Below are 27,321 nucleotides of genomic sequence, written 5' to 3'. Positions count from 1 at the left end.
CCACGATTCAGTGTCTGAAATTGAAATCACATTTATTGTTTGTTCTTGGGAGTTGATTCACTTAAAACCCTTTTGTGTACAGTATGTTTCCTCAACTGCATCTTTTTCTTCTTAAATCGCCAACGTCGTCCGTCTCGTTACACACTCGTACACACAAACACACACACACGCACACACACGCACACAGAACAGCCGGTTACACCAGCTGAGTCTTGATGTCAGGTAATCTTAAAGAGGGAACCGGGATGCAGCGGACTGTAGACCTGCAGGAGACTGTAGACCTCCAGGAGACTGTAGACCTGCAGGAGACTGTAGACCTGCAGGAGACTGTAGACCAGCAGGAGCCTGTAGACCTGCAGGAGCCTGTAGACCTGCAGGAGACTGTAGACCTGCAGGAGACTGTAGACCTGCAGGAGACCGTAGACCTGCAGGAGGCCTCGGCCTCCGCTGCCCCTCGTGGAGGAAGAGGAGGTCGAGTCGCTCCGCGCATCGCGCTCCCCTTTAACAAAACCTGCTGCGTATTAGAGTCCCGCCGTAGCGGGACGTCCAGCCGCTCGCCGGCTCCCCGGGACCTGCGACACTCCCTTCGCCAGCACCGAAAGTTTCAGCTCGGAGAGACTAAAAATAAAAAATACTCTAAAGATTCACCTCGCAGGACTGCAAATACAGAAATGTACAGAGCAATAAAAAATACAGAGCATCAAAAAGGTTGAAATCAAATCACGATAGAGGAATTAAGATCACTTACTTTTTTCTTCTTTTTTTTTTTTTAAACTACCTCGCTAATAGAACTGCTGATGGCTCTACTAGCATCAACAGTTTCTTAAGTACATGTAGTTATATAGTATGTATCTATACTCCATAGAAGGGTTTGGGGGGGGCTGTCGTTTGGATCGCAGCCTACATGGACCCCTTTAAGGTATTGCTTCAGTTCTGGATCGATGTGAACGCTCTCTGAAGCAACTGTTTGAAGGAAACGGACCTCAGAGGTCAGAGGGGGTTTCTGCGTTTGGACTGGGGCGCTTCTCAAGAGCCCGGTTTGGTTTTGCGTTCATGTTTACTCGGAGTAATCTAATCCCCGCAGTACCGACACGAGTCCCGCCGAGCGGCCCCCGAGTCGTCTGTTCTCTGCTGTGCGTCGGCGGCGGATGCGTTTCGACCGCCGGGTTGGTTCAGGCCGTCGCTCGGCGTGGAGGAACTCGGGGAAACTCGATGGCTGTGCAGAGTTCCCTCCACCGCCGGGTCCAATGTAAACAGCTTTTACAGAGGCAACACAAGGAAGTAAACAGACTCTTTGGCACATCCCAACACACCATGACGGATGCAGTTCAAGTCCTGATGAGACAGGCTCCTCCCACGTGTAGTCCACTTTGAGCTAAGGAGACGGGGCGTCGCTATCAGCGGGTTTACTTCCGCCTCTCTCGTTAGACCGGGAGACAAATGCACATCTGCAATGCATGTACACAATCATACGAACTAACACACACACACACACACACACACACACACACACACTGTGTGCACTAGTGTAAAAGTGCACCGCTGACCTATTTTCAAACATTCCAAAGTTCTACTTTAGCTTTAAAATGACCTAGCTTACCACATTCAGATGCATAATAATAAATAAATAATAACTTGGGTGGAAAAATAAAAGTAACCTTGGCCCTGCATCTACAAAAAGAAAAAGAAAGCTACTATCTGCAGAAGGCAGACCTTGGAGTAGTGACATCATGAAATGGTACATAACGTGGGGCGTATGTTTGATTGTGTATGAAGGTGTGCATATAAGGTTTTAATAGGTGCTTTAAGCTACATTCAAGCAAAATGTATATTTTTGGGGGGAAATAATTACATTGTAAAGTCAACAAAGGGGGGCTTTCCCCTTGTGGGTGTGCTTCCACTTCTTGCTCCTTTAACCAATTGGAATTAGTCTTTAAGTCAAATCCCGCCCGTTTGAAAAAAGAAACGGGCGTTTCATTAAGTGCCGAGTGACAAAGTCACCGTTGAAAAGTGCCTGTTTTAACACTTAGTGTTACCACATGTTTGAAGTCTCGACCAGAGGAGACCGCCGTGATTATACATGTCGATTAATCTCCGTTGGGACGTTTAGGTGAGAGGCCGGCGTGCTGATAGGAGTCTCACCGTCTTAGTAGCGCCCTGGTCATGAAAGGAAAAGGGCTGTAGCAGACAGGAGGGCTGAAGCTTGATAAAGGGCTACATTAACCCCTAAATCACCAGGTGACCGGGAGGAGGGAGGTACAGCGAAAGTCTGCGTCAACACCTGGACATTCAATAGAAACAAGGCAATCACAAAAAACACCAGTTCGTCTCTCCTCGCGGTACTCGCCACGGCCGCGGATCAGCCGGGAGAGCTTCGTTCCCCCGGTAACAGGGCTTAGTAACAGTCCAGAAAGCTGCTTCGAGAAAAAGGTGCTTGGGGCTCAGAGGGCTCTTTGGAGGGGAAACGATCCTCTCGAAAAAAAAAACACTCTGTGAAGGCCGAAAAGGAAAGGAGCGGATGGACGAAGAGAAGCAAAAAAAAACCAGGAGCTAAATCGACAGCGATGAGCGTCGACCTCACACCGTCTGGGTGGGGAGGGGGAGGGGGGCTGGCGGGAGGGGGAGGGGGGGCTGCTCCTCCGAGACCGCGGCGATCACCGTGGCAGTGACGGGCGGAGCGCACTCGGCCGCCGGGGGCGTGGCGGAGGGGCGGTCGGGGGGCGCGTCGCGGGTCGGGAGGGAGGCGTGCGTCGGCGTGGTGGAGGAGGTGCTGGAGGTAGAGGTGGAGGCCGGGGCGGAGGCGGGGGCGTGGAGCGGGGGAGGGGCTTCACCCGGGACCGCTTTGGGCTCGGTGGCCTTGTTGTAGTTCATCTTGAGGATGTGCTGCTGGAGGTGTCGGATCCAGTCCTCCTGCACCGACAGCGGGCCGTGAAACTCCACCTCGCAGAATCTGACACGAGGAGAGGAAAAAAAAAACATATTGAAAAAATGGAATAGTGCAAATTAAGTCATCTACATATTCTGTGGCTGCAGCAACAGAGAAACGAAATGCAGACCGACAGTATTAAAACTCGGCGGCTCCCTCGGGAGCAGCCGACTGTTGAAACTGTTGTCGTATCAGAAGTTAAGCGCTCATTGGCGTTGTTGCCTGAAAATTCAAAATGAATCAGGATTCTCAATATAGCGCATTAGCGGCTAAAAGTGGAGCGCTGCTCAGCGGGGGATGGGGGTCGGGGATTGCTTCCTGGGGATTACTGGACTATTTAAAAAGTAGCCTGACAGTTCTATTAATGCCGCTGTCCCAAAAATGTCTAATGTTAAAAAAAAAAGAGCCCCCCCCAAACATTTCTCCTCACGGGTTTCACTCACCGGCACTTCAGGGTGTAGAACTTGCCCACCAGTTTGACCAGCGGGTAGGAGGGCGGTTTGGGCACCAGGGCGGGGACGGTGCCTGTGCGAGGCGGTTTGGGAGGGCTCTCCGTCCCGTCCGGGAACGACGGGTGCTTCAAGGGCCGCCGCTCGTAACCTTAGCAAGAGGAGGAGGAAGGGGAGCGATCAGGGTCGGTGCTTGGTGCAGTCATTCAGATGCGCTTTCTCTCTCAACCCAGCCGTCTTAAAAACTGCAATATTTCTCTCTTTTCTTATTTAATTTTAGACTCGCAAGGTACATTTTTAAACAAGCATTCTTCAAAGAAATAAAATAAATAAATAATGCAATTCAATGTAAAAAAAAACTAAAGATAAAAGGCCACTGACTGCTTCGCTGAAAACAAAGGCGAGCGCAGATCTGTGTCTTTCCAAACATTACATTTATTTCCCCTGATGAAACGCCTCATTTTCTGTGTTTTTTTTATTTTTCTATAACAGACTTTTTTTATTTTTTATCTGCCTGACATCTCGTGTCCCACATTTAAGCTTAATATTCCCCCCCAAAAAAGTTAAAAAAACATTTGTTGACAGCCATGCTAGCTGCGCCGTACTTCTGTGCTTCGTTGAGCTAAATGCTATTGCTAACATACACGTGGGGAAAATGCTAACGCTTTAGCTGTATATTTAGCGGACCAAATGCCTGTGAAACTACTGACATTCCCCTAAGCCGCAGCTTTGCTACAATTGTGTGTGTGTGTTTTGTTAGCATGCTAACATTGGCTAATTAGCGCTAAACACAAGTAATGCTGATATATTTTCGTCTGTACCAAAGTGGTGGACCGAACAACTGACAAATGCTAAAATGCGGCTAAAAACAGCCGACCGACGTCAGAGGACATCAGTGGGCTCATTGTTCAAATGTTTTTCTCCGGGGGCGTACCGAGCCCAGCGCGACCTAGAAACGTACAGAAGTGGGTAAATGGCACAGGCGGGCGTATGTACCCGACGGAGCGCACGGGAACAAAACCACGTGCCGTGTCCCCGACGTACCTCTGGGCAGGCGGACGTTAAGCTCACTGCGCGCCACCTGTGCTTGGAGCGGGAGGCCGGCGGCGAGCCGCGAGGGGCTGGGACTGCCGCGGCCGGGCCTGAACGCAGCCGGCGGGTTGAGACCGGCTTCGCGCTCGGCGGTCCTGGAGGAGCCCTGGCCGACCTCGCGGCTCAGCGGCCGCACCAGGCTTACGGCCAACGACGACGACCACTGGGAGGAGGACGAGGAGGAGGAGGAAGAGGAGGCCTTCTGTGATGAGATGGGGAGGATATGATCAGAATCCGTTGGCGCAGTGAGAGGTGAGCTGCTCTTCTGGAAGAGGGACAGAGATGAGTTTTCTAATCAACATTGTGTCAAAACAAGAGACACGTGCTGCCACGTCCTGATGCTAAATTAAACTTCACCAGCTGTTCTCATCAGGTCATCGTGAGGACAAATAATGCGGATGGCAGCAAATCTATCAATACACTATTAATATAACATTGACAGCATTTATTATCCTCATCTTAGGAGTGGCTGATTGATGATTGAAAAAATGAAGCAACTGCCAGCAGCTGGTTAGCTTAGCTTAGCATAAAGACGCCCACATACCAGCACATTAAAAGCTCACTAACACGCATGATTCTTTCTTCCTTGTTTGATTACTACAAGCACGTAACGGCCAACGTTGTGGTGTTACAGAGGTTTCTGTGCCGCAGGGGCTCACATGCTAAGCTAACATGCTAAATTTAGCCGAGCGACTGCAGCTTTCGTTTTTAACCGTACAGACGGAGACTTGATGGTAATAAATGTCAAAATATTCCTTTAATTTACAACAGAAAGGTTTTGACTGACAACATACACATATTTTAGCAGTGGTGCACTTCTTTGATTGGGATTTATTTATTTATAGATTTAATCGATTTTTTTTGGTGCTTTTTGAAGACCGCGTGGTGCATTTGTAAGCTCCACGGCGGCGTGAGGAATATTAGTATCCGTGAAAAGGCATCTCATTGTTATTCAGGGAGAAGAGAGATCTCTTTAAAGCCCCTCCGCACGCAGCAGTCCACCCACACAGGTGTTTTCACTCCTTTCCTGATTAGACCTGATTGACAGGCCTCTCGCATCCCTGTCAATTCTGGTCAACCTTCTTATTGGTTGTTTTTTAAAGCGTTTGGCGACATCACACAATTCACAGCAGCGCTCCACCCGTCCTCCCCCCTGACCCAGAGGGCTAATCAGCTGCAATTAAAAGCATCTTGATTCATCTTTTGCTCCATAAAATGTCAGTAAACAGTGGGAACAAATTTTAAAAAAAGACCAAATATGACATCTTAACATTTTTTGATTTATTTTTTGCCTGAAAGATGATGCTGCTGATTCATTAATCACCAAAGCAGTTGCTCATTAATTGTCTGTCGATTGGCTCAATCGATTAACGGTCGACGTGGTCGGTCCATTTGAAATCATGCATGAAATGAGCAGCGGAGAGAACAATACACGCAGCGTCGGTGGTTCTTTCCTCCCTTTACAGCGATGATTACAAGGGCGTTTAAAAGGTGATCCGCTCTGTATGTGTGTCACATCACAGCTCGGGGAAAAAGGTGCGACAATGACGCAAATGCACCAGAAACTAATTCAGGAGGGAAAGAAAGAAAAGGGAGAGAAAAAAAGAAGAAGAAGAAACCCCCCTCCCGTACGTTTTCTCCTATCAACAGCACGCCATAATTTATCTGAGGATGAAACATAAGCTGCCAGGCACCCTGGTTACTATGGCAACTATCAAGTCAATAGCTGAGTCGCTCTGGCATCTGTCCCCACAGTGATTTTTTTTTTGCCGGGTGTAAAGACACAGGGTCTACAGTAAGGCTCAAAGCTGTTAGACAACACGTCTCTGAAGCTTTCCAAGACACAAAATGTCTGTCGCGCCACCAGCTGAGGCGCGTTAGATCTCCGAGCGAGACGCCTATTCAAAGACCTCGGGAGGGAAGAGAGAGTCAGAGAAGTAGCACAGGAGGTTGTGATCTTGTGTTGCAAGCTGCGCTTTGTGGGAGGCACAAGTTCTTCTACTGATATTTTATTTCTCTTCTCTGAAAGCAAAAAACACACACTCGCGACTAAACACTTCGTCTAAGTGCGGAAAAAAAAAGTCAGAACGCCTGAAATGAACCACCAGCCGCGCCTCGCCGTGACCTCGGCTCACCTTCTTCAGGGTGGAGCGGTTGCCCTGCATGTAGCTGCGATGCATTTCCAGCACTTTTTGCGGCCGGCTGCGCATCCAGGCGCTGAGCGTCTCGATGGGGGAGCCGTTCACGCACCACTCCGTCACGCCGAACTGCCTCAGGTGGGCCCGCGCGTGGCTGGCCAGGGCCTTGCGGTTCTCGAAGAAGAAGCCGCACAGCTCGCAACTGGGATCTGAAAATGACAGAAAAAAGGGATGAGCGAACCGTCCTTTAAAAGAATACAATCGGTACTGGATAGGTAGACACACACGCACTAACTCACCCTGGTGTGCGTGCTTGTCTGGGGAGGGTTTTCTTTTGAAGGAAAAATCATGTGGCAGCGGTGAGAAGGCCTTGAGCTGATGTGGCGGTGAGTTGGCGGTCTCCACTGGCTGGGCCTCCTCAGACAGAGGCCTTTTCCCCAGCGGGGAGAGCCTGAAGAACTTCCCCGCGGGCGGGTTGGCGGACGCGGGGCCCAGGCTCTGCTTGATGAGCCGGGACCCCGACTGCAGCAAGCTGAGCGGAGACTTGCGGTACTTGGAGAACTGGTATCCTGAAACGCCCAAACCCTCGGCGTTCTCCCACGGGGGACTGCTGGCCCCCGGGCTGGCCTCCTTCTTCACTCCCTGGTGAGAGGAGGGGCCCGCCCCTCTCTTGTGCATGACCTCCCTCAGGGTGTCGATGGGCGAGCCGTTGACGGTCCACTCGGTGATGCCCATCTGGCGCAGGTGGGAGCGGGCGTGGCTGGAGAGGCCTTTGCGGTTCTCGAAGTACTCCCCGCAGAACTCGCAGCGGATATCCCTCGTGGGCTCCGCCTCATGGGCCATGGCTACGGAGAGACCAGAGGGTGGAGGTCAACAAAACAACAAAGTAGGAGAGTAAGACAGCACTAAAACATTACTGGTAAATACATCTGTTTCCCCAAGAGTTCCTTAAAATGTGCTCAAACTCTGAAGGAACACAGAGGATCCACGTTACCTAAGTTCAGGGGGAACACACTGTCGGAGCTGCTCCAGCTGCAGTTGAGAGCGTCTTCACCGGAGAGGCTGGCGGACCTCCCCGTGGCTGCCGGCGCGGTGACCTCCAGCTGCACCGGCTCCGGCTTCAGCTTGAGGATCAGCCCGCTGGCGGGCGTCGGAGGAGTCGAGCTGGATTTGGACGCCGCGGACTGGGAGGGGCGGGCGAAGGCGAAGGGCAGGCGGCCGAGGAGGGTGGCGGAGGGAGAGGAGGAGGAGGAGGTGGGCAGAGGCGAGCGAGGGGGTCCCGGAGAGGACGGGGGCGGGGTTTTGAGAGGTTTTAGAGGAAGAGCGCAAGGCAGGCCCCGCCTCGTGATGATCTCCCTCAGGGTGTCGATGGGCGAGCCGTTGACGGTCCACTCGGTGATGCCCATCTGCCGCAGGTGGGAGCGGGCGTGGCTGGAGAGGCCTTTGCGGTTCTCGAAGTACTCCCCGCAGAACTCGCAGCCTATTTCCTTTGGCGGTTCACCTGGAAGTTTAAAGAAGTGAACCAAAATGTGTTAAAACAAAAAGCCTTTACGACCTCATCGGGACGCATGGATCCCGCGAAACGACACTCACTGTGTGGAAGGGCCATGAGCTCGCCGCTGCTCAGGCGGAAGACCCTCATGGAGGAGGACTTGTGGCGCTTGGCGGGTGGGCCGAGCAGACGCGGGGCGGAGGAAGAGGTAGCTTTGGGCGTGGACCCGCCGCCGGCCGTGGTCACCTTGCAGAGGAGGGACGAAGAGGAAGAGAGGCTGAGCAGGGAGCGCTTGGGGGCGGCGGGGCCCCGCGGCACCGCGTGGCCGTCGAGCTGCAGCGCGCCGGCCTTGTGCTTGAAGGCGTCCGTGTCGATGAGCTGGTTCAGCAGGTCGATGGGGGAGCCCTTGGATTCGGAGTACTCCACCCCAAAGTGCCGCAGGTGGGCCCGCGCGTGGCTGGATAAACCTTTACGAGTCTCGAACCAGGCGCCGCACAGCTGACAGACGATGTCCTTGTTGGGGTCCACCTCCAGTGCTGCGGCGTGGAGGAAGAAACAAGCAAAACGTAAGACAACTTGAACTGAGGCACATTTCCAACGAGAGACGCGTTACGAAGAGACACTCACTGAGGTTGAGAGGAGCGTCATTCTCCTGCGGCGCCCAGATGGGTTTTGTTGTGACGGCGGAAGAGAGGTTCGAGGTCAAGCTTTTCATTCCCCCGGCCTTGTGCTCCAGGGAGCGCAAGGGGGAAGATACGGGCAGCAGGGAGGAAATGGGGGCCTTCCTCACGACCGAGGACGGGGAGCCGGAGCGAGGCGGAGGAGCAGGATAGGCACCGGGTGACGGGGACGGCGTGGAGGAGGAAGAGGGTGGTACAGCTTTCACCGCTTTGGCCAGGATGGAGAGGGGGATGGCTTGCTCGTCTAAGTCCATGTCTCCTAGCTCCTCATCCTTCTGAGCGACAGAGGAAAGGGGCTCCGGAAGAAACGCCTGGCCGCCCGCGTGGCACTCCTTGGCGATTTGGTAGAGGAGGTCGATCGGCGCCCCGCTGCTCTCCGAGACGCCGACGCCCAGCTGGCGCAGGTGAGAGCGGGCGTGGCTGGACAGCCCGCGCCGGGTCTCGAACTGGGCTCCGCACACGGCGCACTTCAAGTCGTGGACTGCGAACGGAGGCAAGAACAGCTGGGTGAGAGGCGGCGAAGGGAAGCCTCATTTCAGAGCAATTCATCAACAAAAAAAAAGACACAAAGTTCACAAAGTAACAGCGGGAGGCTCGGCTTCTTTTAGCGGCCGTGGAGATCTCCGAGGATGTTTCACCTCGCTTACACTTCCTGCCCCTCCCCCTTCCCTCCTCCCCTCTCTCACAGTCTGCAGGAACACCAGCCAAGTGCTCGAGGTGCTCTCATTAGCTCCTAACATACATTCGTCTACCTCTGAAGACTCCACTGGGGACAACCCTCCCCGACGCTGACCTAGGGTCAGTTTTACAATCTCCCTGCTGACAGCCAGGATGAAGATCTGCTCTAGCAACTCCAATCCCCCCGTCAACTCTCCGGGGGTCAGCGTTCACTGTTCTGTTTTACTCCCCCTCACCCTTGGAGTCTGCATCCTCGCCGGGAGAGTCCGAGTCCACGCTGCACAGCTCGGCTTTCTGTGTCCGGCTCGAGCTCAGACCGTCCAGTGCTGGACGCCGGGGCTCCTCCTCGTCCTCATCATCCTCAGCTGCTTCCTCCTCCTCACCTAAAACATGACAGACAATAATAAAAATAATATAGTGCTAGTGTAAGTACAGGGAAGAAATGCCATGTTAATTAGGCCTTATTAGGTGACTGGGAGAATAACTGTTCAACTGAAGAGTGTCTGGCAATTAATGTATATGCTCCTAGAATAAGTCAGCCTTCGAAAGCGTATTAATACATTTAAAAGACGCAGGCTGGAAACAAGAAAACCTCCTCAGCTCTCTGCCTATCATTTATCAGCTCTTGCAATAACAGCACATTATAACGTCACCCGTGAGGAGGTGCAAGTGAAAAAAAAATGCATCCAGAAATGAATCCCTGTCAAAAAAAGAAACAGAAAAAAAAAACAAAACAAAAAAAGTCATAATTGCACTACTGTATGAAACAAACATGGCAGTCTCGTCCCCCCCCCCTGCAGTCAGACATTCCCGGGACCAAAGAAAAAAGAAAAAGTGCCATTTTATGCGACAAAATCGCGTAAATCAGAGGAGACGCGGAGACAGACAATGCTTTCTGTCTGGTGGGCGGCTCTGCGCTTGTCAGTTCATCTCCTGACTGTAAAAGAGCGATGTGACACCTCGCAGCGCAGCGTTATAACACCGGCTATTATCACGGAGACAATGACACAGATCGGCCGGGTAGCTTTTAAAGAACAAAACCTCCGGATCAAAGTAGCAACCCGCTAACTTGACTTAGTGTCCATTCACGGCGGAGTGACACTACGCGAGCGAGCCGATACTTCCAAAAGGGGAGAAGAAGAAGAAGAAGGAAAAAAAAGAAGGAAGAAAAAAAAGGAAAAGAAAAAAAGTGATACTTCGATTATACTTCGCTGATCCGGATAAGTTGGAATAGTGGCTACAAAGTTACCTGCGCGATCTCGCGCTCAGTTGATTACAATAAAACATGCACAAATGCGTGCACTTGAAAGCACAGCGTGTCCTCTATCACAAAAATCAAAGCAAAGTAAAATGGCGAGGATTGGGCAACTGTAGGTAATTTTTACAGATCCTGCAGCATTGGAAATACTGGACGTCATTCCAGACGTGCACAATAAAAAAAAGGGGAGAGAGCGAGAGAAGAAGAAAACCCACGGACGCTAAAGGAAACAAACTGATCACAACAGCCCCGTAATCATCACTATGTATCCGCGCGTGCAGAAACAACCCGAAACAATAACAATGACCCGCTTTGTGAGCTTTTTTTTGTGGACGCGCGTGTCACTGGGCTATACCTGCACGGCTGTGCGCGACACTGGTTTGCTGTACATAAGTCTCGCATGATGATGATGAGTTTTTCTCTCTCTCTCTCTCTCCCTTGTAAATGGCTGAATGTCTGGCTGCGATGTGACAGAGGATGCGGCGCGAGACACGCGCACTGCCGGATGCGATCCAGAAGAAGAGGGGCACGCGGGTGCTCGGGAATTTCAGCGCGCGGTACTCACCGGTCCGCAACCGCAGTGCATCGGACTCCCCGGCAGCAGCCGAAGCCAGACAGTTTTTTTTTTTTTTTTTTTTTTTTGCCGCTATTGTTTGGGTCTACGGGGAGGTGGAAGCAGCCATTTTGCCCCCATATGCACCGCTAAGCTAAGGCGTGACCAATCGAGTGGAGGCGGAGGTTGGGATGAAATGCACCGAGTGCCACATCAACCACGGGGTATCAGTGACTCTTTCTCTCTCTCACTCTCCCTTTCGCACTCACACACATACCCCCTCCCTGCCTCCCTCCCTCTCCCCCTCCCTCCTCTCTCTCTCTCTCCGTTAAGGCTTGATTTTCTCCACAGCCACCATCCTGATTCTAACACTTTCCACACTGCACAGCGGTGTCACCCGGGTCAAGGAGGGTTTTTTTATTCAGTGGTAAAAAGCAAAACAGGCAGAGGCCCTTAAAACAGCAGCATCTTCTCCACTGCTTTATGGATTTATAACAGTCTTATTGAACCATCTGGGCATCATTACTGAAGCGACATGCCCCGTGATTAAAGTTCAAAGCGCCAGCTGAAACCCGCCAGCATGAGTTTGGTGCTTTGGTCGCGTACTTTTAAGGACGGATCAGTAATGAGAGCTTACCTTCACTCTCTTCAACACCTTCCTCCTCCTTCAAAGGTTGAGGAGATGCTGGAGGCGGCGCATCCAGGACGGCCGTACTCGGCGTCCTCTCGCCTGTGTCTTCTCCCTCCAGCTTTACCTCAACGATGCCCTCCCCTGCCTCCATCTGGTTCTCCTCTTCCTCTTCTTCCTCTTCTTCTTCCTCCTCCTCCTCCTCGTCCTCTGAGTAGCCGGTGCTCCGGGGGGGGGCTGTGGGGATGGTGAGGTCGGGCCTGCTGGAGAACAGCTCCCTCAGGATGTGGATGGGCGAGATGGTGACGTCCCAGTTGGTGATGCCGAAGTCGCGGAGGTGGGCCCTGGCGTGGCTGGACAGGCCGGCCCGGGTGTCGAAGCCGGCGCTGCAGAACTCGCAGTGCATCACGCTGAATGTGTCCGGGTCGAAGTTGGCAACTGTGGGGAAGGAGGGTGAGGGCAACACGTTGAGACATGCAAATGTTGAATGGACGTCCGATCACTTTAAAGCACTTTACCGCGACATGACATCATTCACACACTGATGGGAGGAGCTACTACGCAAGTGTCAGGAGTAACTAACATGTACACACAGTCACAAAGTTACAGGAATCACTTTGGGGTTAAGCGTGTTGCCTCAGGACACATCGACATGGGCTATCGGAGCCGGGGTTTGAACCGCCGATCCTCTGATTGAAGGATGACCCTGCTCACCACTGAGCCACAGTTGTGACATAACATGGAGTACAGCTGTAGGCCGACTGGTCCAGATTGAATTCTCTTAACCACCGTAGGATAAAGTGCCATTTTGTACATACGGTCATGGTCCGCTGAGGATGAACCCTACTGATCCCCTGACTTGTCCTCCACCAGGTTACAGTTTGTCATGAAATGTGAAACGTGAACGTGAAATGTCCCGACAAATGTAGGATGTTTTTAATTTGGTGCCCATTCGTGGTCCCCACAGGATGTGTCGTCTCACTTTAATGACCACTTAACCCTTCACATTGATGACTTTAGTCTGTGATCATATATCTGCAAAACTAAAGACATTCTCACCGTCTTCAGCTGTACCTTTTGTTTAGTGCTAGTTAGCTAATTTTAGCATGCTAAGCTAAAAGGAAGCCCCCAGCAGTTAGCCAGAAATTTGATTTATAGAAAGAAGAAATCCACAAAGGAGACAATCTAACTTCACACTTGGACTACGGCTGAAACGGGCCTTCAAGAGAATAATGGCATAGCGAACGTACCGCACGGCTCACATCAGGGTCGATGTGTCACGCATATATTAAAAACAAAGTGCGTCTGGGCTTCAGACTCTCCACACAGCCGAGAGAGAGAAACACGCAGCGAGCCGCTGACCTTTTTTCTTCTTCTTCTGATAGGAGAACTTCCTCTCAATGGCATTGACTTCCTCGGGGGATATGAAGTGACGCACGTTGTAGCTGACGCCGACTCGGTTCAGGTGGCCCCTCACGTGATTGGCGAGCCCGATGCCATTATGGAATCGATCCGGGCAGTAGGGGCATTTCCTCTCCACACACTTGAGCGCCTCGGAGTCCTCGCCCATCTCGTCCGGGTCTTCATCCAAGAAGCCCTCCGACAGGAGACGCCGCACGCGCTCCTCGTCAATGTCGACGTCGTCTTCGCTGTCGGTTTCTGCGGGCGCGGCGGGAACCCGGTTGCTCCTCCTCAGAAAGAGAACCTTTCCGTCTTTCTCCACCTCCAGCTCGTCTGCGTCGTTCACACACTTCTCAGGGGGGAGCGATAATGTGGCGCTCTGCTGTGCTGCGCAGTCCTCTATCGAGACAAGAAATTACCATAATAATAATAATGTAAATTGTGAATGAACCGAACAATCCTATTGAAATGGAAACAGAATGCTTATCTTAAATTCAACATGTGCATCTTAGGTTTTGGGTCTGGTTTAAGTCACTATGTCAAATCGTTTACATGCAGCGTAGTAATCCGATTATTGCACAGTTTTTGCATGCATCTGATTACTCTTTCGAGTAAAGGGATTACAAACAACTGTGCTAACACGGCTAGATTTCTGCTCCAGAAATATGAGAATGCGTACAAACCCTTCAACAGCTTTCTTACACGAAAAGCTCCTTGTTGGTGGAACAAACGCTTTCCGTACACACCCAGCAGTCACGGAGCAACATTAGCATTCATTTGTCGTTGTGTTCAGTCCACCTCACCAACGTAAATCCAATCTTCACTCTACTTTAAGCTCCGTTTTTGGTCACCACCAACTCCTAGGGGAAATTTCTGGCTTTTTTAGCTGCTAAATGCTCCACTATTTGAATCAAGCTAGTCGCTATCTGTTTACTGTCAGCTGTTTGTCATTGAGCAGGGCCACTACAGAAGGTTTTCAAAGCTTTTTTACTGAAAACAGACGCCTGCCGCGGCCTGGAAATGACACAGAGTGGTTAGAGTGAAACTAAATAGAAAAACTGTGAGCCGTAAAGGTACAACGATCAGCTTAAAGATGCTAAAATGCGCCGCAGAACTAAGGGGAAGAGCAGAGTAAAGTGATTCTTCTCATTGTCACTGTACACCGTGGTCATTTGATCCATTGTTTATGATAAAATTATATTTACAAGTGCAGCTTCAATGTTTTTTCCTTGTGATCAGGTTTTCAGCACAGTTACAAACACAAAGCCGTGAGCAGAAATCAGACGGTTGTCTTATCCAATGTGAGCATGTACATAATAATGTAGCATCAGTATGAGAGTCTTTCATCTGACATTGAGTCTCACCTGTGCACGGTTGTGCTCTGGTTTGCGGTTTCACTCCAACAGGTGACTTGGCGTCTTGTTGGGAACGCTCGGTGTTGAGTTTTGAACTCGGCTCTTCGTCCTGCTCTTCTTCTTCTCCTTCTTCAGTCCCTGTCAGCTTGTCTTCCTCCAGAAACCTGGCCACATCGGTCCAGGTCTTCCCTCTTCTGCTAAATCTCCTGTTCCCAACGCACTTGAAGACCACTTGGCTCGCGGGCCGAGCTGCGGCGCCGTCTGGCGTCACGCCGCCCTCAGAGGCGGCGGCTCCTTGCTGGATCTCGCCTCTGGTTTCATCGTGAGAGGATCCAGATCCAGATCCAGCGAGTTGATCAGAATCGAGGGAGGGCTTTTGAATTCGAGCGCCCATGTCGGACCTCGAACGCTGGCTAGCCTCATCCGCCAGCGCCCCACTGGTGGAGTGAACTAGTTTCTGGTGTTCCCTCATTACAGTCTGACTGGAGGTCAAGAAGGCACAATGACCGCAGGCCAGGGGAAACGATGGCGCCCCAGGGGACTGGGGCTCCGCCTGGCGAGCCGGTTTCTTTCTGTTGTGGGTCTTGGTGTGATTGGCCAGTGCCTGGGACGTCCTGGTGCTGAAGTTACACTTGGTGCAGACGAAGCGCCGGCGGCTGGCGGAGACACCTCGGACCGGAGCCGGACTTAGAACTGAATTCGGAAGAACGCCGTCCGAGTCCAGAACTGGTGTTGAAACCGGGACCGGGGAAAGCGGCGGGGATGTCACCATTTCTGGTTCCGGCGCTTTGCCCGCATCTCGCATAACGGCCGCGCCCGAGCTCGTGTGCTTCACCGTCTTAGCGTCGAACTTCTGAATCTCTCTGGCCTTCCCGTTTTCGTTCAGTTTTTCTATCTCCGCCAAGATCTTTAGACGGGACTCCTGGTGCCTCTTGTGGTGGTCGGCCAGTGCGAGCCGATTCGGAAGGTTCCATCCGCACTCGACGCACCGAAATCGTCCGGCTTTTCCCGAACGCCTGCCGCCCGCCGCGCCGCTCTGACAGTGCTCAACGATGTGCTCCTGCAGGTGGACCTGCTTCTTGAAGTAAATGCTACATTCCACGCAGGTGAAGATCTCTTCGCCCGGCTCGTCTTCCTCGTCACCCTCTTTCCCTCCTCTCTCCCCGAACGTCATCGGCTCGTCCACTGCTGCCTCTCCGAAGCCGGCCTCCTCAAAACCGTACGCCCCCGCACCTCGATCCGGCTGTGCCGTCTCAGCGGTTTGGGGATTTTGAGGACTCGCCCTCGCCAGCTTGCCGGTCTCAGGCGACGTGCGCTTCAAGGTGCCGAGTCCGGAGAAGGGCCTGAGCAGCACCCTCTTCTTCCGGCACCGCTGAATGAATGTGCAATGAGCCCAGGGGGCGGGAGGGGGGCTCTCTGGGTCAGAGTCTCCGGGGAAGGTGTACACATCCCTCTCAAGCTCCTTAGTTTCTTTTCCCCTGGGCCTCTTCTCTCCCTCACTGTGGCCCACCCCCTCCCCTCCTTCCTCCCCCTCCCCCTCCTCCATTTGGCAACCGTCCTTTGGTTTTCCTTTGGACTGAAACAGCTCGGATACATTCCACGCGTCGCTGTCTGCCACTGCGAAGAGAAAACGGAGGAGCTATGAATGGAGGCTCTCAAGTACGCAGGCGGATCTGGGTTTCGTCCTCACGCTACTCACAGTCTGTCGGGCCGAGCGGAGACGTATTTGGCTCTTCTGTCTTTGTGCTCTCGTGGTCGCCGGCGTGCCCCTCCACGGCAGGAGACCAGTCCGTGTCGCCATGCAAGTGCTGCGGTTCTTTACGTTCTTGGCCGTCTTCGCGATCAAGGCTGGGGAGAAAAACAGTTACATGACAACTTCTAACAAGAAGTTGTGAAACATACAGCTGCAAAAACTAGTCGATTAGTTGTTGACTGGCAACTATTTTGATAAACAATTGATCGGTTTGAGTAAGAATTCTCTAATTCCAGTTTATTAAATGTAATTACTTCCTGGTTTCTTTACTCAGTGGCGGCAAACGGTATATCTTTGCGTTGTGGACAAAACAAGGCTTTTTAAGGATGTCCTTTTGGGTTTTGGGAAAGTTTTTTTAGGGAAATAAATCAAATAATACAATTTACAGATTAATTGACAATAAAAATGACACATAATCACTTTGTCTAAATTCATAACGAGCGTATAATGACAAAAATGATCATAAAATCTGATCATTTCACACTAAAGTTCTTAATTAACTGAAAAGATAATCGCTACTTTTCATCTGTCAATTATTTTAGTCACACAAGACCATAAAACCATGTGGTCTACTTATTTATTGAGTTACCAGAAAACATTTATTGTGACATAAGTTATCGCGATAGAAGATTGTGGCTCGATATTGAGACAGCATTTAGGCCCTCAAATTGGGAAATTAAACATTAATAAATGGGAGTGTCAAGTGTCATGGGAGGGAAACCAGCTATACAATTTGGACTTTAGCATCACTAAAGCTTTAGTTAGTCTTCACTTCCTTGCAGAGAGTTGAGTGTTAAAGCCAGTTAGATTAGCTTAGCTTAGCACGAAGACTCAAATATCCAGATGATCTGCCTTTTGTGATCTCTTGTTTTCTCTCCGGATGTTTTCCCTGAACTAAGCAGCAGACATGGCTGCCTTCCTCCTCCTCCTCCTCCTCCTCCTCATCCTCCACCTCCTCTTCCTCACCTGAGTCCAGAAGAAGGGGATCCTGGGCTGTGAGCAGCCAGACCGTGAGGGTTAGAAAAGTGCTGCAGCTCCTCCTCTGAGACACACAACAGCACACACAAAACAAACAATCACAGCAACATCACCCTACAGTCACAGACCAGAGATATAAGAGATACAGTGCTGCACACCGAATCCTCATTGACAACAATAAGGGGGTCATCATGTATTCAGCTGCTACTACACGACTGTGTATATTAAGCCATGTGTTACCATCTAGTGTTTCTCTCTCCGAGTCAGAGTCCCAGCTTAGGGAGGAAGGAAAGGCTGAGGACCTGAATCTCCTCTGTGCGCTCCTCCCCGGGTCTGCGCTGGGCCGAGCGCCCTCATCGCCGGCCCGCACCACCCTCGAGCGCTTGGCAGACATCGGGCCGTCCCTCACATTTGGAGAACATGAGGACTGGAAGGGGGATAGTAAAAGTATTATTACATATACGTATATAGTCAGATGGCAGGAATGGCAGGCGACGAGTGATGGCGAGGTTCGACGTGGGGGGCCTTACCTGTAAGGTGCATTTGAGGGAGGTGGGGTTTTGTGCAGAGGTGGAGGGTGCGGGCCCATAGCTGGTCCCTGGGGTTAGGGGTCGCCCCTCTGGCTCCATGGTCCCCCACCCCTCACCCCAGAGAGCAGTATGGAGTCCCACTGGTGACCAGCCGTCCTACATCGTGCAGCCTCCTCTTCTTCTGGACACATACACATAATAAAAGTTTCTCACCACTCATCCATGACAGTCCCAGATTGTGATGGAAGAATCAATAAGCACATGAATGGAAGTGTCTGCAGAATCTGTCCTCAGTTTTTTTTTTATTTATTCATGCATGTTTTTGCCAACTGCAGGTTTTTGGACTGTCTGGCCTATTTTCACAAGATGCCTGCTCTCAAAGAATGAAATGGGGATCCCAGCTGGTGACATAAATAAGTAGCCTTTCCACTCAGGCCCATGCCCCCCTTCTAAAAAAAAAGCAGGCAACATGCCCGGGTACATCCCGGGTGCCCCACCGGGCTGGCCTCTGCTGCTCCAGAGGACGTGGTATCGATCCGGTCGTTGTCAGGTGATTGGAACAACACCGCATCCGCGCACGATGCCGTTTTAAAAAAGCACCAAACGCCCAGCAGCAGCTGCAGGGCTGGGCTTTTTCTTCTCCTCCTTCCTCCAGTGTGTGCAAATACTCACTGAATTCCGGCCTGGGTTGCGGGTCGCAGTGGAAAACGCTGTCTCGTTCAAGCGCCGCTCGTCATAGTCCCGAGGACGGCGCGGAGGCTTTCACCGCCCCGAGACGATGCTCGCCGGCGGCTGTCTTTTTCGACTGCTCCCGCCGCGGGGACGGACCTGTCCCTCCGAAGCGCCGCTCAGGTCTTCGCATGGATCCCTCGAAGATGCCAGACGCAGGACTCCATGTTATTTGGCTCGCGGGCACGCTGCGTACGTAAGTAACGTCGACGGGGAGGGCGACGGGGAAAGAGTTTTTTCGAGTCGCAAACGACAGGGTCAAGTTGAGTAAGTTCAACTTTTCTTTTTCTCTCTTTTTCTTCTTCTTCTTCTTCCGTTTCGCTTCTAACGGCTCTTCTGTTTATGTTCTCGTTGCGACTCCGGCGCGTGCGAAAGGGGTTCGGTTCTGACGCGTTTTTGGGTCGCGAGGACACTTCGTTCTGCGAGATAACACGAGACTACGGGGTCGACGGGCCGCGCGCGGACGTTTAATTGTCCCGGGCGTCGCTTTCTGGAGACAGGTGAAGTTTTAATTGACATTTGGTGGCAATTTCGTGTCAGTTAGCAGCAGTGTTGCTCCACTGTGGTGAACAGCACGCTCATAAAAAACGCGTCACAGATGTGTCGCGCGCGTTGAGGCGACGACGGCCGCACCAGTGTGTCTTGAGTTAGTGTAATACAATATTCAAAATGATGTAAATCAGAAACACTCCTCACTGCCGGTTATTATTATAGTCGTCTGGCGCCCTCTTCTGGCCCGAGGTGGAACTGTTTGTTGTACCATCATGGACACTTTCCATCAAGTACTGACTAAAAGTAAAGTATTAATACCACAAAGGAGACAATACTTTGTCACAAGTAAATGTACAGCCTTGAACATTTTTTACTTTAAAGATTTAGCGTCCAAATATACTTCAAGCAGGCCACTAAAAGAAAAAGTACTCATTATACATGTATTGTTTTACAAAATTAGATTTTAATCATTGGTGCATTAATATGTAAACATTACTAATGCGTCCGGTTTTAGTTACTTTATATACTGCTGGGTAGTTTGTGAATGTAATAGTAGTAATAGTATGTGATATCTTAACATATAATGTATGTATTACATCATAATAACGTTGTTAATTACTTTTTGTTTTAATAACATGAACCTGAAAAGTAACTAGCAAATTATCAAATAAATGTAGTGGAAAAAAATTACAATATTTACTACTGAATTGTAGCAGAGTTTAAGTATAAAGTAGAATATAATCGTTGTACGTCAAATACAAATACACCTCAGGACAGTATGAGTAAATGTACTCAGTTACTTTCCTGACTGCGTTTCACACCAGATTGAATGCAGCACACGTCATAGTGTTGAAAAAGAAGTGGCAACAATGAGGACATAAGAAGATAACAAATATTTATTGGGTTTGAGTTTTTGGTTCACTCGAGGCTCTCTCTCTCTCTCTGTGGCCAAGCAGATCATTTTTCTTTCTTGACCTCCTAAAACGAAGGAAATAGGGAAAGACATCAGTGAAACCGTTATGTAGTTTACTCAGAACTTTTACCAATGTGAAAGTAACAACCCATCAATACATCCATGTAAAAGTAACAACACATCAATACATCCATGTAAAAGTAACAACCCATCAATACATCCATGTAAAAGTAACAACACATCAATACATCCATGTAAAAGTAACAACACATCAATACATCCATGTAAAAGTAATAACCCATCGCACTACAGTATTATCATAATTCACTTAAAATATCAAACATACTTATTCTGCAGTGAAATGGCTTCTTTTTTATCTCATATTTTAGAATTAGACCACTTTGAGCTTAAAATAGTAATTTGAATGAATCCCCCTCAGAGGTTCAGAGGGTACCTAGAATAAATATAGAAAAAAGTACAATATGTACGGTACAAGTACTTCAACATCATACATAAGTGCAGGACTTACACACACTCATGCAGCAACAACAAATAAAGGAGAACTGTTTGCCAAGACCGTAAGAGCAAACAGCTGTACAAAGTACCCCGGTCTGTCCTGACATGTCCCGAAGGGAGGATTAGAAGATTTAGCTTGGAGACACTCCCTGATAGAAAAAAGGCCGCTGACTCTTACGTCAGGGCATTACGGGCAATTTGGAGCCGGAGTTGTGTTCTGGATATTCAAGTTAGTTTCCCTCTCAGAGGTCAGCTGACCAGCTCGCCCCCTTCGCGCCCCCTTGACATCGAGTACATACCCCAAAGTGTTCCCAGCCTTTGATCTCCTTGTAGAGCGCGTCGCCGGGACAGGAAGTGTTCACCACCTGTCTGTGGCCCTGCACGACGAAGTCGGCGATCAGTCTCCCGCCGCCGACGGCGCAGGACGCCAGCTGATCCCTCACCAGCCCCATGGAATGCTGGGAAGGCAGCGCCGTGGTGTAGTCGCCGATGAAGGAAACCCCGTAGCCCACGGAGTTGTGTCCCTTGGTGTGGGCCCCTTGCCAGAGCCAGCCTCGGCCCTCGTAGAGGTACCCGTCGCCGCCCGCGACGAAGCTTTTGAGGGAAAACGGCGGCAAAGTTAGAGATATGTGGAGTCAGGGGGTGCCGGGTTACACTGTTCGGACACGAGGCTGCACCTGTATCCGATGTCGTCCCAGCCTCTGTCGTCCTGGTGGAAGCGCTGCATGGAGCGCATGTCGGCGGCGCACTGCTGGAAGGTCAGGCAGGGCTCGCCCGGTGTGTAGGTGTGGTGGATGTACATGAAGGTGAGGGGGAGAGACAGCATGGTGGGCGTTCCTCTGTACGGCTCTGCGCCCCACATGCAGCGAGGAATGATGGGCGGGCAATCTGAAACGGGACGGGGACGTGTGAGCGAGCGCAGGATAAAAATCGGCTGGAGACACCGTTTGTTTTCAGAATCCTTTCACTCACCGATGTACTGGTGGACGAACTCTTTCATCCCCTCCTTCACCAAAGCCGCCAGCTGCTTCCTCTCATTCGGCGTCATCTTCGAGCGCCCCGTCAGCCTCCGCCGCAGCTCTGCCGCTTTCAACACCTGTCTGGCCAGCACGGGAGGGGCGGCCAGCCCCCTGAAGTTCTCCCTGCGGCGCCGGCTGATGAGGCGCGGGGCGGCGTCCAGTCCTTTGCTCTCCAGCGGGCGGCCGTAGTACTCCGTCAGCAGGCCGCTGAGCGACAGGGGGCGCCTGCTTTTGTCGGCGACCTCCGTCCCGAGAACCGCGCCGTCCATGCCGCCGTTGACCCGAGCGGCGGTGAGCGCGGAGGGGCTGCCGAGGAGGGTGAAGACTTGAGGGGAGGTGACGCTGTCCCAGCAGCCGTCGGGTCCCAGGAGAGGAGAGCTGTCCAGGTCGTTGGCCAGCGTGAGCTGGTACAGGCCCCGCACGCGGCCCGCCGACCTGGCGAGGAAACCGGCCTCGATTCCCAGGAGGAGGGGCGCGAGAGCGACGGTGGTGCCGTCGGGCGTCAGGACAACGCCTTCCTCTTTCGCATCCTCGGTGACCCTGTGACGCACAGCCGTGCTGAGGTAACCCGAGAGGCTGGCGTCTAATTCGGCACCGCCGGAGTCGGCGTTGCCGAGGAAGTGCCGAACGAACGCGTCGTTGAGGCCGGCGGCCTCGCGCAGCCTCCTCAGCACAGCCAGCGGGCCTGACCCGGGGGCGCCGGCCTCCACCCGCTTCACCGCCGCGATGAAGTCATCCATGTGCCGGGAAGACGTAGCTGGGGACAAGGACAGCAAACATTTGGATGTCACAACCTCCATGACGCATGCGCCTACTGCTCGAGCTCATACATGGACTATTTGAGCTTCAGGCCCGACAGAATCCAAACGAGTCTGAGGAAAAGTTTCCAATGAGGTGCACAATTGTGAAGAAGCTTTTCCAGATTAAACGGGGAACAAGAAAACATAATTGCACTGAAGTCAGTCCAGGTTATGCCAATTCAATTCAGTTTATTTTGTATAGCCCCAAATCACAAATACAAGATTTCCCTCGGAGGGCTTTACAATCTGTACACATGACACACCTGTCCCAGGACCTCACTCATCAGATCAGGAACAACTCAAATAAAGATAGTAAAAACCCTTCTACAAGGTAAAAATGGGAAGAAACCTTCAGGAGAGCAACAGATGAGGATCCCTCTCCCCGGATGGACAGAAGCAACAGATGTCATGTGACCAGAATGAGCAACGCTACATGAATGTGACAGAAACTATTCAAATAATGAGAAGTATACACATGGACCACGATCCAAATAGCCACAGTCCATGTCAGCGGAAGAGGTAGAGAGGAGAGGCATGACCTGCCACATTACATCCAATGCATCTCACTGAACGGGCGACAACAAGCAAACGTCTTTACCTTCCGCATACGTGCTGAGCAACACCACAACGAGCGCCGTGGCGGGTCCCCAGCAGCCTTTAGCCATCCTGAGGTGTGAGCGTTTCCGAATGTCTGCTCGGCTCCACGCCTCCTGCTATTTATACAAGTTCCCCTGTGCATAATGAGCGGGCGCTTATGCAACTGTTGACTTACTGTAGATACGCCTGCGTTCAGCCGTTCGGCGTGGCCCGCTGAGCAATGTGGGAATCTGACACCTGCAGTCCGAGTCTGAGTCTCTTTTTTTTTCGGGTCATTTCCGCTCAAGGTCTTTCCACGCACACCGCCGGACGCTTTTGAGAAACTCCCAAGTTCCGTATTAAATCTCAGCCTCCTCGTTAATGCAGCCGGTGCTTGTGAAAGGAGAAAAGAAACCTTCTGAATAAAAACCAGCCGGCAGCAAACTCCTCACTGCAGTACAAATCACTGGCAGTCCTCTCTGGGGCAATAAGAGGGTTCGGGTTGATGTTCAAAACTGGGGAAGTCCTACTACCACAATCACGTGTTTGCTGGGCAGCAGTGACAAAAGTGTGTGCGCACCGATTTTATTTCTTGTTTTTTGTAAAGGTTTTGTCGTGAAAAATGCAGCAACGGTTGGGACCAAAAGACACAGGGACACTGTGTTTAGGCTGGAGCAGCCATGTGAGGACAAGAAGAGGAAGTATTATAGTCTACAGCTGGACTGGGAAATCCATTGCAGAAGGTCAAGGGTGCCAATAACAAAGGGTAAAGATATAAATGTGTAATTACAGTAATCTGTAATAGTAAAGACCTTTTAGAGGAACAAGAACGATAAGGTGTCTCCACAAGCACCACACTAATAACGGTTACTGGAATAGTCTCAACACCTGCTGTGATAATGGTCTGGAAACAAGCAAACGCATCATTTGATGCATCCAAAATAAAGGAGATCTATATATTTTAGACACGTTTTTGGACTTTTGTGTGTGACAACTCCAACAGTTCTGTGACTCTTTTTTTTCCCCAACATTGCTCAGCTTCCTAAAAATACAATGAGGGGGCATGACCTTTATTACCTATTAGAGGAAACATTTAAGTAGAAAGTTTGGCAATATTAAGTTTCTTGATTATATAAGACATGCGAGTAAATTCTATTTTCCGGCTCACTGCTGATCAAAGTGAACTCAGTACTTAAGGAGGGAGGGGCCACTACCTTTCTGCTCCAGGGAGAGAAGCGGCAGCATTCAGGAGGGGGAGGGGGAAGATGAGATGAAGTACAAAGCAAAAACAAAACGACAACAAACTAATGAACAACTACAACAACACTGGGGAAACTATACATTATAAACTAAATGTGAGATCATTTATGCAACATTTATTCCGAGGGGATAAAACTCGTCCGGTTGTCCCGACCTGAGTTGAAGCGTCTCTAACGAGCACATTGGGGACAAGAAAACATACAACTTACTTCAAAATGACATTAAAAGAGACGTCAAATACAATCTGGAAACATGCAAATTCAAAGGTAACAGGAGGGGTTATAAAATGGAGTAAGAGTAGGTCATGACAAGACACGGATGGCGTTGTAAATAATTCAACGAAAGTTGCACAGAAGACAAGAAATATATATAAACTTCGAAAAACTGTTTTCTTTATCTGTTTTACCCACACTATAGCCTAAACATGCACTGTTCATCATGTCCACTACAGGTAACTGCAGTCTTTGTTGGTGCGGTGACGCTCCGGTCCGCTAGGAGGCGCAGCGCTAAACCTGCTTCAATGCGAGACCATTGAGAAAGTAACCGAAGAAGAAGAAGACGGAAGGTACTGTTCAGTCGCTCGTCTGTTCCTCAGCACGGTATGTTTATCCTTCAAGAAATACGTCCTACTTATAAATAAGTGATCTACTCGGTATGCGTGTTGTTTCTCTTAAACATGCACGTGTCCACAGCTGGAAGGGCTCGCGTGCAGTTGGTTTTTTTTTAAACCGGAAAGTCCCAGCTAGCATGTTTGGCTCGGGAGGCTAACGGCTAACATCACTGGCGATCAGCTGTCTGTTGGGTTCTGAAGGCTCGTTAGCGGCTCACAGTTAGCACCGCGAGAGTTGATGAAAATAATGTGTCGTTTGTATCTGTCGCGATGGGAGAACTACACCTTTTCTCTCTTTCTCGTGAACCCATTAAACGCCATCGTGGAGAATGTGACGTGTGATCAATGTAGAGTCATTGGTGGTAAATGAGCTAATTTAACTAGTTGATCAACAGAACACTTCAGCTGAGACACTTCAGATAAGACATTTAAATAATTCACACATCAATGTGGACAAAAGTCTCCTCACGTGTAAAGAGTTGCTGGAGATCATGTTTTAATCCATAAAATGAACAGAAACCCGTAAGTACCCACGTATCCAGTGCTTCCCTGTCGCAAACTACACCAACTAGTTATGAATGAGCTGTCTGTGTGTGTGTGTGTGTGTGTGTTGGTAGATACTGACCTGTGCCGTGGACCACTCCCACCAACCGACAGAAAATGGACACGCGGTTCACCCGAGGCAAGTCCAACATCTTGGAGCGACCCCTGACCCGGCCCAAGACCGAGGTCAGCGTGAGCGCGTTCGCCCTGCTGTTCTCCGAGATGGTGCAGTACTGTCAGAGCCGCGTGTACTCGGTGTCGGAGCTGCAGACGCGCCTGGCGGACATGGGCCAGAGCGTCGGAGCCAGCCTGCTGGACGTGCTGGTGCTGAGGGAGAAGAACGGCAAGAGGGAGACCAAAGTGCTGAACATGCTGCTCTTCATCAAGGTGAGCAAATGGAAAACATGCACCGATGTTTTTTTTTTTTAGAGTTAAGTCACTTTTAAACTAACTGTGGTTGTTTTGTTTTAGGTTAATGTCTGGAAGTCTTTGTTCGGGAAGGAAGCCGACAAGCTGGAGCAGGCCAACGACGACGACAAGACTTACTACATCATCGAAAAGGAGCCGCTCATCAACGCGTACATCTCCGTGCCCAAGGAGAACAGCAGCCTCAACTGCGCCGCCTTCACGGCAGGCGTCGTGGAGGCCATTCTCACGCACAGCGGCTTCCCCGCCAAGGTCACCGCCCACTGGCACAAGGGCACCACGCTGATGATCAAGTTTAACGAGTCGGTCATAGCCAGGGACAAGGCTCTGGATGGCAGATGAGGAAGAGCGGAGATCCACCCAGTAAAACGTGAAGTCGTCCAGGCTCGTGTTTGTCAATGACTGAACTTCTGGTGGTGACTTCTGATGAGACAGGATGGACTTTATGGACCGACAACTGCCCCGTGCTGAGCCACGGCCAGAGCGGGAAACATGCGGCTTGTTGGTTCAATCCTTTTTTTGTTTGTTTTGTGGATCATCTCACTCCTGTCGTACCTCATGAAGTGACGCAAAATTGTTTCCTCAAAATCACTTTTTATTTGTAGTTTCATGTCACGTTGTCACATCACTGATGATTCAGGGGAAATGAAGATATTGTGTAATACTATGACCACATCGTAAAATAACATAAATTAAATAATGTCCCCTTTGGCTCTGGGAAATTGTGACGGCCCTTTTTTACACCTTTTTTTTATCGATTTAACAATGAATTGAAAAAACACTCAAACAGATTATTTGATGATGAAAGTGATTGTAATGTGCAGCCTTTGCCTTATAGGAGGAAAGTGAACCAACTAAATGCACGCCAGATAATTAGCGTCCCTGGTTTATAGAATGATGATAAAAGATAGTGTCACAACACTGCTACACAATATTGTAGTTAACAGACATAAGTTTATTTCTAAGAGTTTCTTTTCTTCATTCCAGTGACACTTCAGCTGCGTGTTTCATCTCTGTGAAATAGATTCATGATCAGGCCGTAGCTGCCATTGACAACACAGAGGTCATATTGTCACCATTTGTATTTGAATATATTGTTATTTTATTTAGTGTGTGACTTTTGGGTTATTACTAACGTAACAAAACATAAACACGTGGGGTTTTATGAGCTGGCTTCAATATCTTTCAACTCTGCATCTTTGGCAAACTGAAATACTTTTAGGCCAACAAAATAAAAAGTGAATAAAGGCTTCAGCATTCCTCCCCCGAGAACTGTATTCCTGACAGAGTGACAGAGGCATTGAACGCCATAAATAAAATGTAAAAAATCCAAATAATGAATGAATTGCATAACTTGGTTGCTGTGTGTGCGTGCGTGCGTGCGTGCGTGTGTGTGTGTGTGTGTGTCGGGACCAAAGCATCCTGCTGAACAAGTGACTAAATCACCATGACCACGTAACGCAATGTGGGACCTCAGTTCATCCATAATGCTTCTTTCTACTTATTACTGCTGGCACCATGAATGA

The 27,321-nt window shown here is 50.3% G+C and overlaps 3 protein-coding genes across 7 annotated transcripts; 1 reads left to right on the top strand and 2 right to left on the bottom strand.

Annotated features, from left to right (window-relative positions):
- Nucleotides 1–15: 15 nt before the first annotated feature.
- wizb (WIZ zinc finger b) lies at nucleotides 16–19,134 on the bottom strand. 3 transcript variants are annotated; one of them, XM_068579261.1, is made up of 18 exons: nucleotides 18,584–19,134; nucleotides 17,912–18,092; nucleotides 17,622–17,808; nucleotides 17,370–17,445; nucleotides 16,350–16,498; nucleotides 14,660–16,267; nucleotides 13,257–13,694; nucleotides 11,904–12,332; nucleotides 9,692–9,838; nucleotides 8,725–9,258; nucleotides 8,199–8,633; nucleotides 7,600–8,106; nucleotides 6,905–7,450; nucleotides 6,603–6,814; nucleotides 4,420–4,732; nucleotides 3,370–3,526; nucleotides 354–2,950; nucleotides 16–263 (listed from the first exon to the last, which is right to left on the bottom strand). In XM_068579261.1, the coding sequence occupies exons 2-17, from the start codon at nucleotides 18,008–18,010 to the stop codon at nucleotides 2,578–2,580; spliced, it is 6,210 nt and encodes a 2,069-aa protein (XP_068435362.1). In that variant the 5' UTR covers nucleotides 18,011–18,092; nucleotides 18,584–19,134; the 3' UTR covers nucleotides 16–263; nucleotides 354–2,577. The 3 variants fall into 3 exon arrangements, with proteins under 3 accessions (XP_068435362.1, XP_068435364.1, XP_068435363.1); XM_068579263.1 differs by having other exon boundaries at nucleotides 4,420–4,669; XM_068579262.1 differs by having other exon boundaries at nucleotides 17,912–18,089.
- Nucleotides 18,618–27,099, top strand: trappc5 (trafficking protein particle complex subunit 5). 2 transcript variants are annotated; one of them, XM_068579266.1, is made up of 4 exons: nucleotides 18,618–18,836; nucleotides 24,668–24,781; nucleotides 25,444–25,756; nucleotides 25,841–27,099. In XM_068579266.1, the coding sequence occupies exons 3-4, from the start codon at nucleotides 25,487–25,489 to the stop codon at nucleotides 26,135–26,137; spliced, it is 567 nt and encodes a 188-aa protein (XP_068435367.1). In that variant the 5' UTR covers nucleotides 18,618–18,836; nucleotides 24,668–24,781; nucleotides 25,444–25,486; the 3' UTR covers nucleotides 26,138–27,099. The 2 variants fall into 2 exon arrangements, with proteins under 2 accessions (XP_068435367.1, XP_068435366.1); XM_068579265.1 differs by having other exon boundaries at nucleotides 18,621–18,836; nucleotides 24,668–24,815.
- Nucleotides 20,049–23,045, bottom strand: pglyrp6 (peptidoglycan recognition protein 6). 2 transcript variants are annotated; one of them, XM_068578768.1, is made up of 5 exons: nucleotides 22,979–23,045; nucleotides 21,534–22,337; nucleotides 21,239–21,449; nucleotides 20,861–21,155; nucleotides 20,049–20,110 (listed from the first exon to the last, which is right to left on the bottom strand). In XM_068578768.1, the coding sequence occupies exons 1-5, from the start codon at nucleotides 23,043–23,045 to the stop codon at nucleotides 20,090–20,092; spliced, it is 1,398 nt and encodes a 465-aa protein (XP_068434869.1). In that variant the 3' UTR covers nucleotides 20,049–20,089. The 2 variants fall into 2 exon arrangements, with proteins under 2 accessions (XP_068434869.1, XP_068434867.1); XM_068578766.1 differs by lacking the exon at nucleotides 22,979–23,045 and having other exon boundaries at nucleotides 21,534–22,519.
- Nucleotides 27,100–27,321: the final 222 nt, after the last annotated feature.

Source organism: Clinocottus analis, unplaced genomic scaffold, assembly GCF_023055335.1.
Source record: "Clinocottus analis isolate CAN_PGR_092001 unplaced genomic scaffold, fCliAna1.0.p SCAF_16, whole genome shotgun sequence".
Classification (NCBI taxonomy): domain Eukaryota; kingdom Metazoa; phylum Chordata; class Actinopteri; order Perciformes; family Cottidae; genus Clinocottus; species Clinocottus analis.
This window is presented reverse-complemented; position numbering and strand designations above follow the sequence as displayed.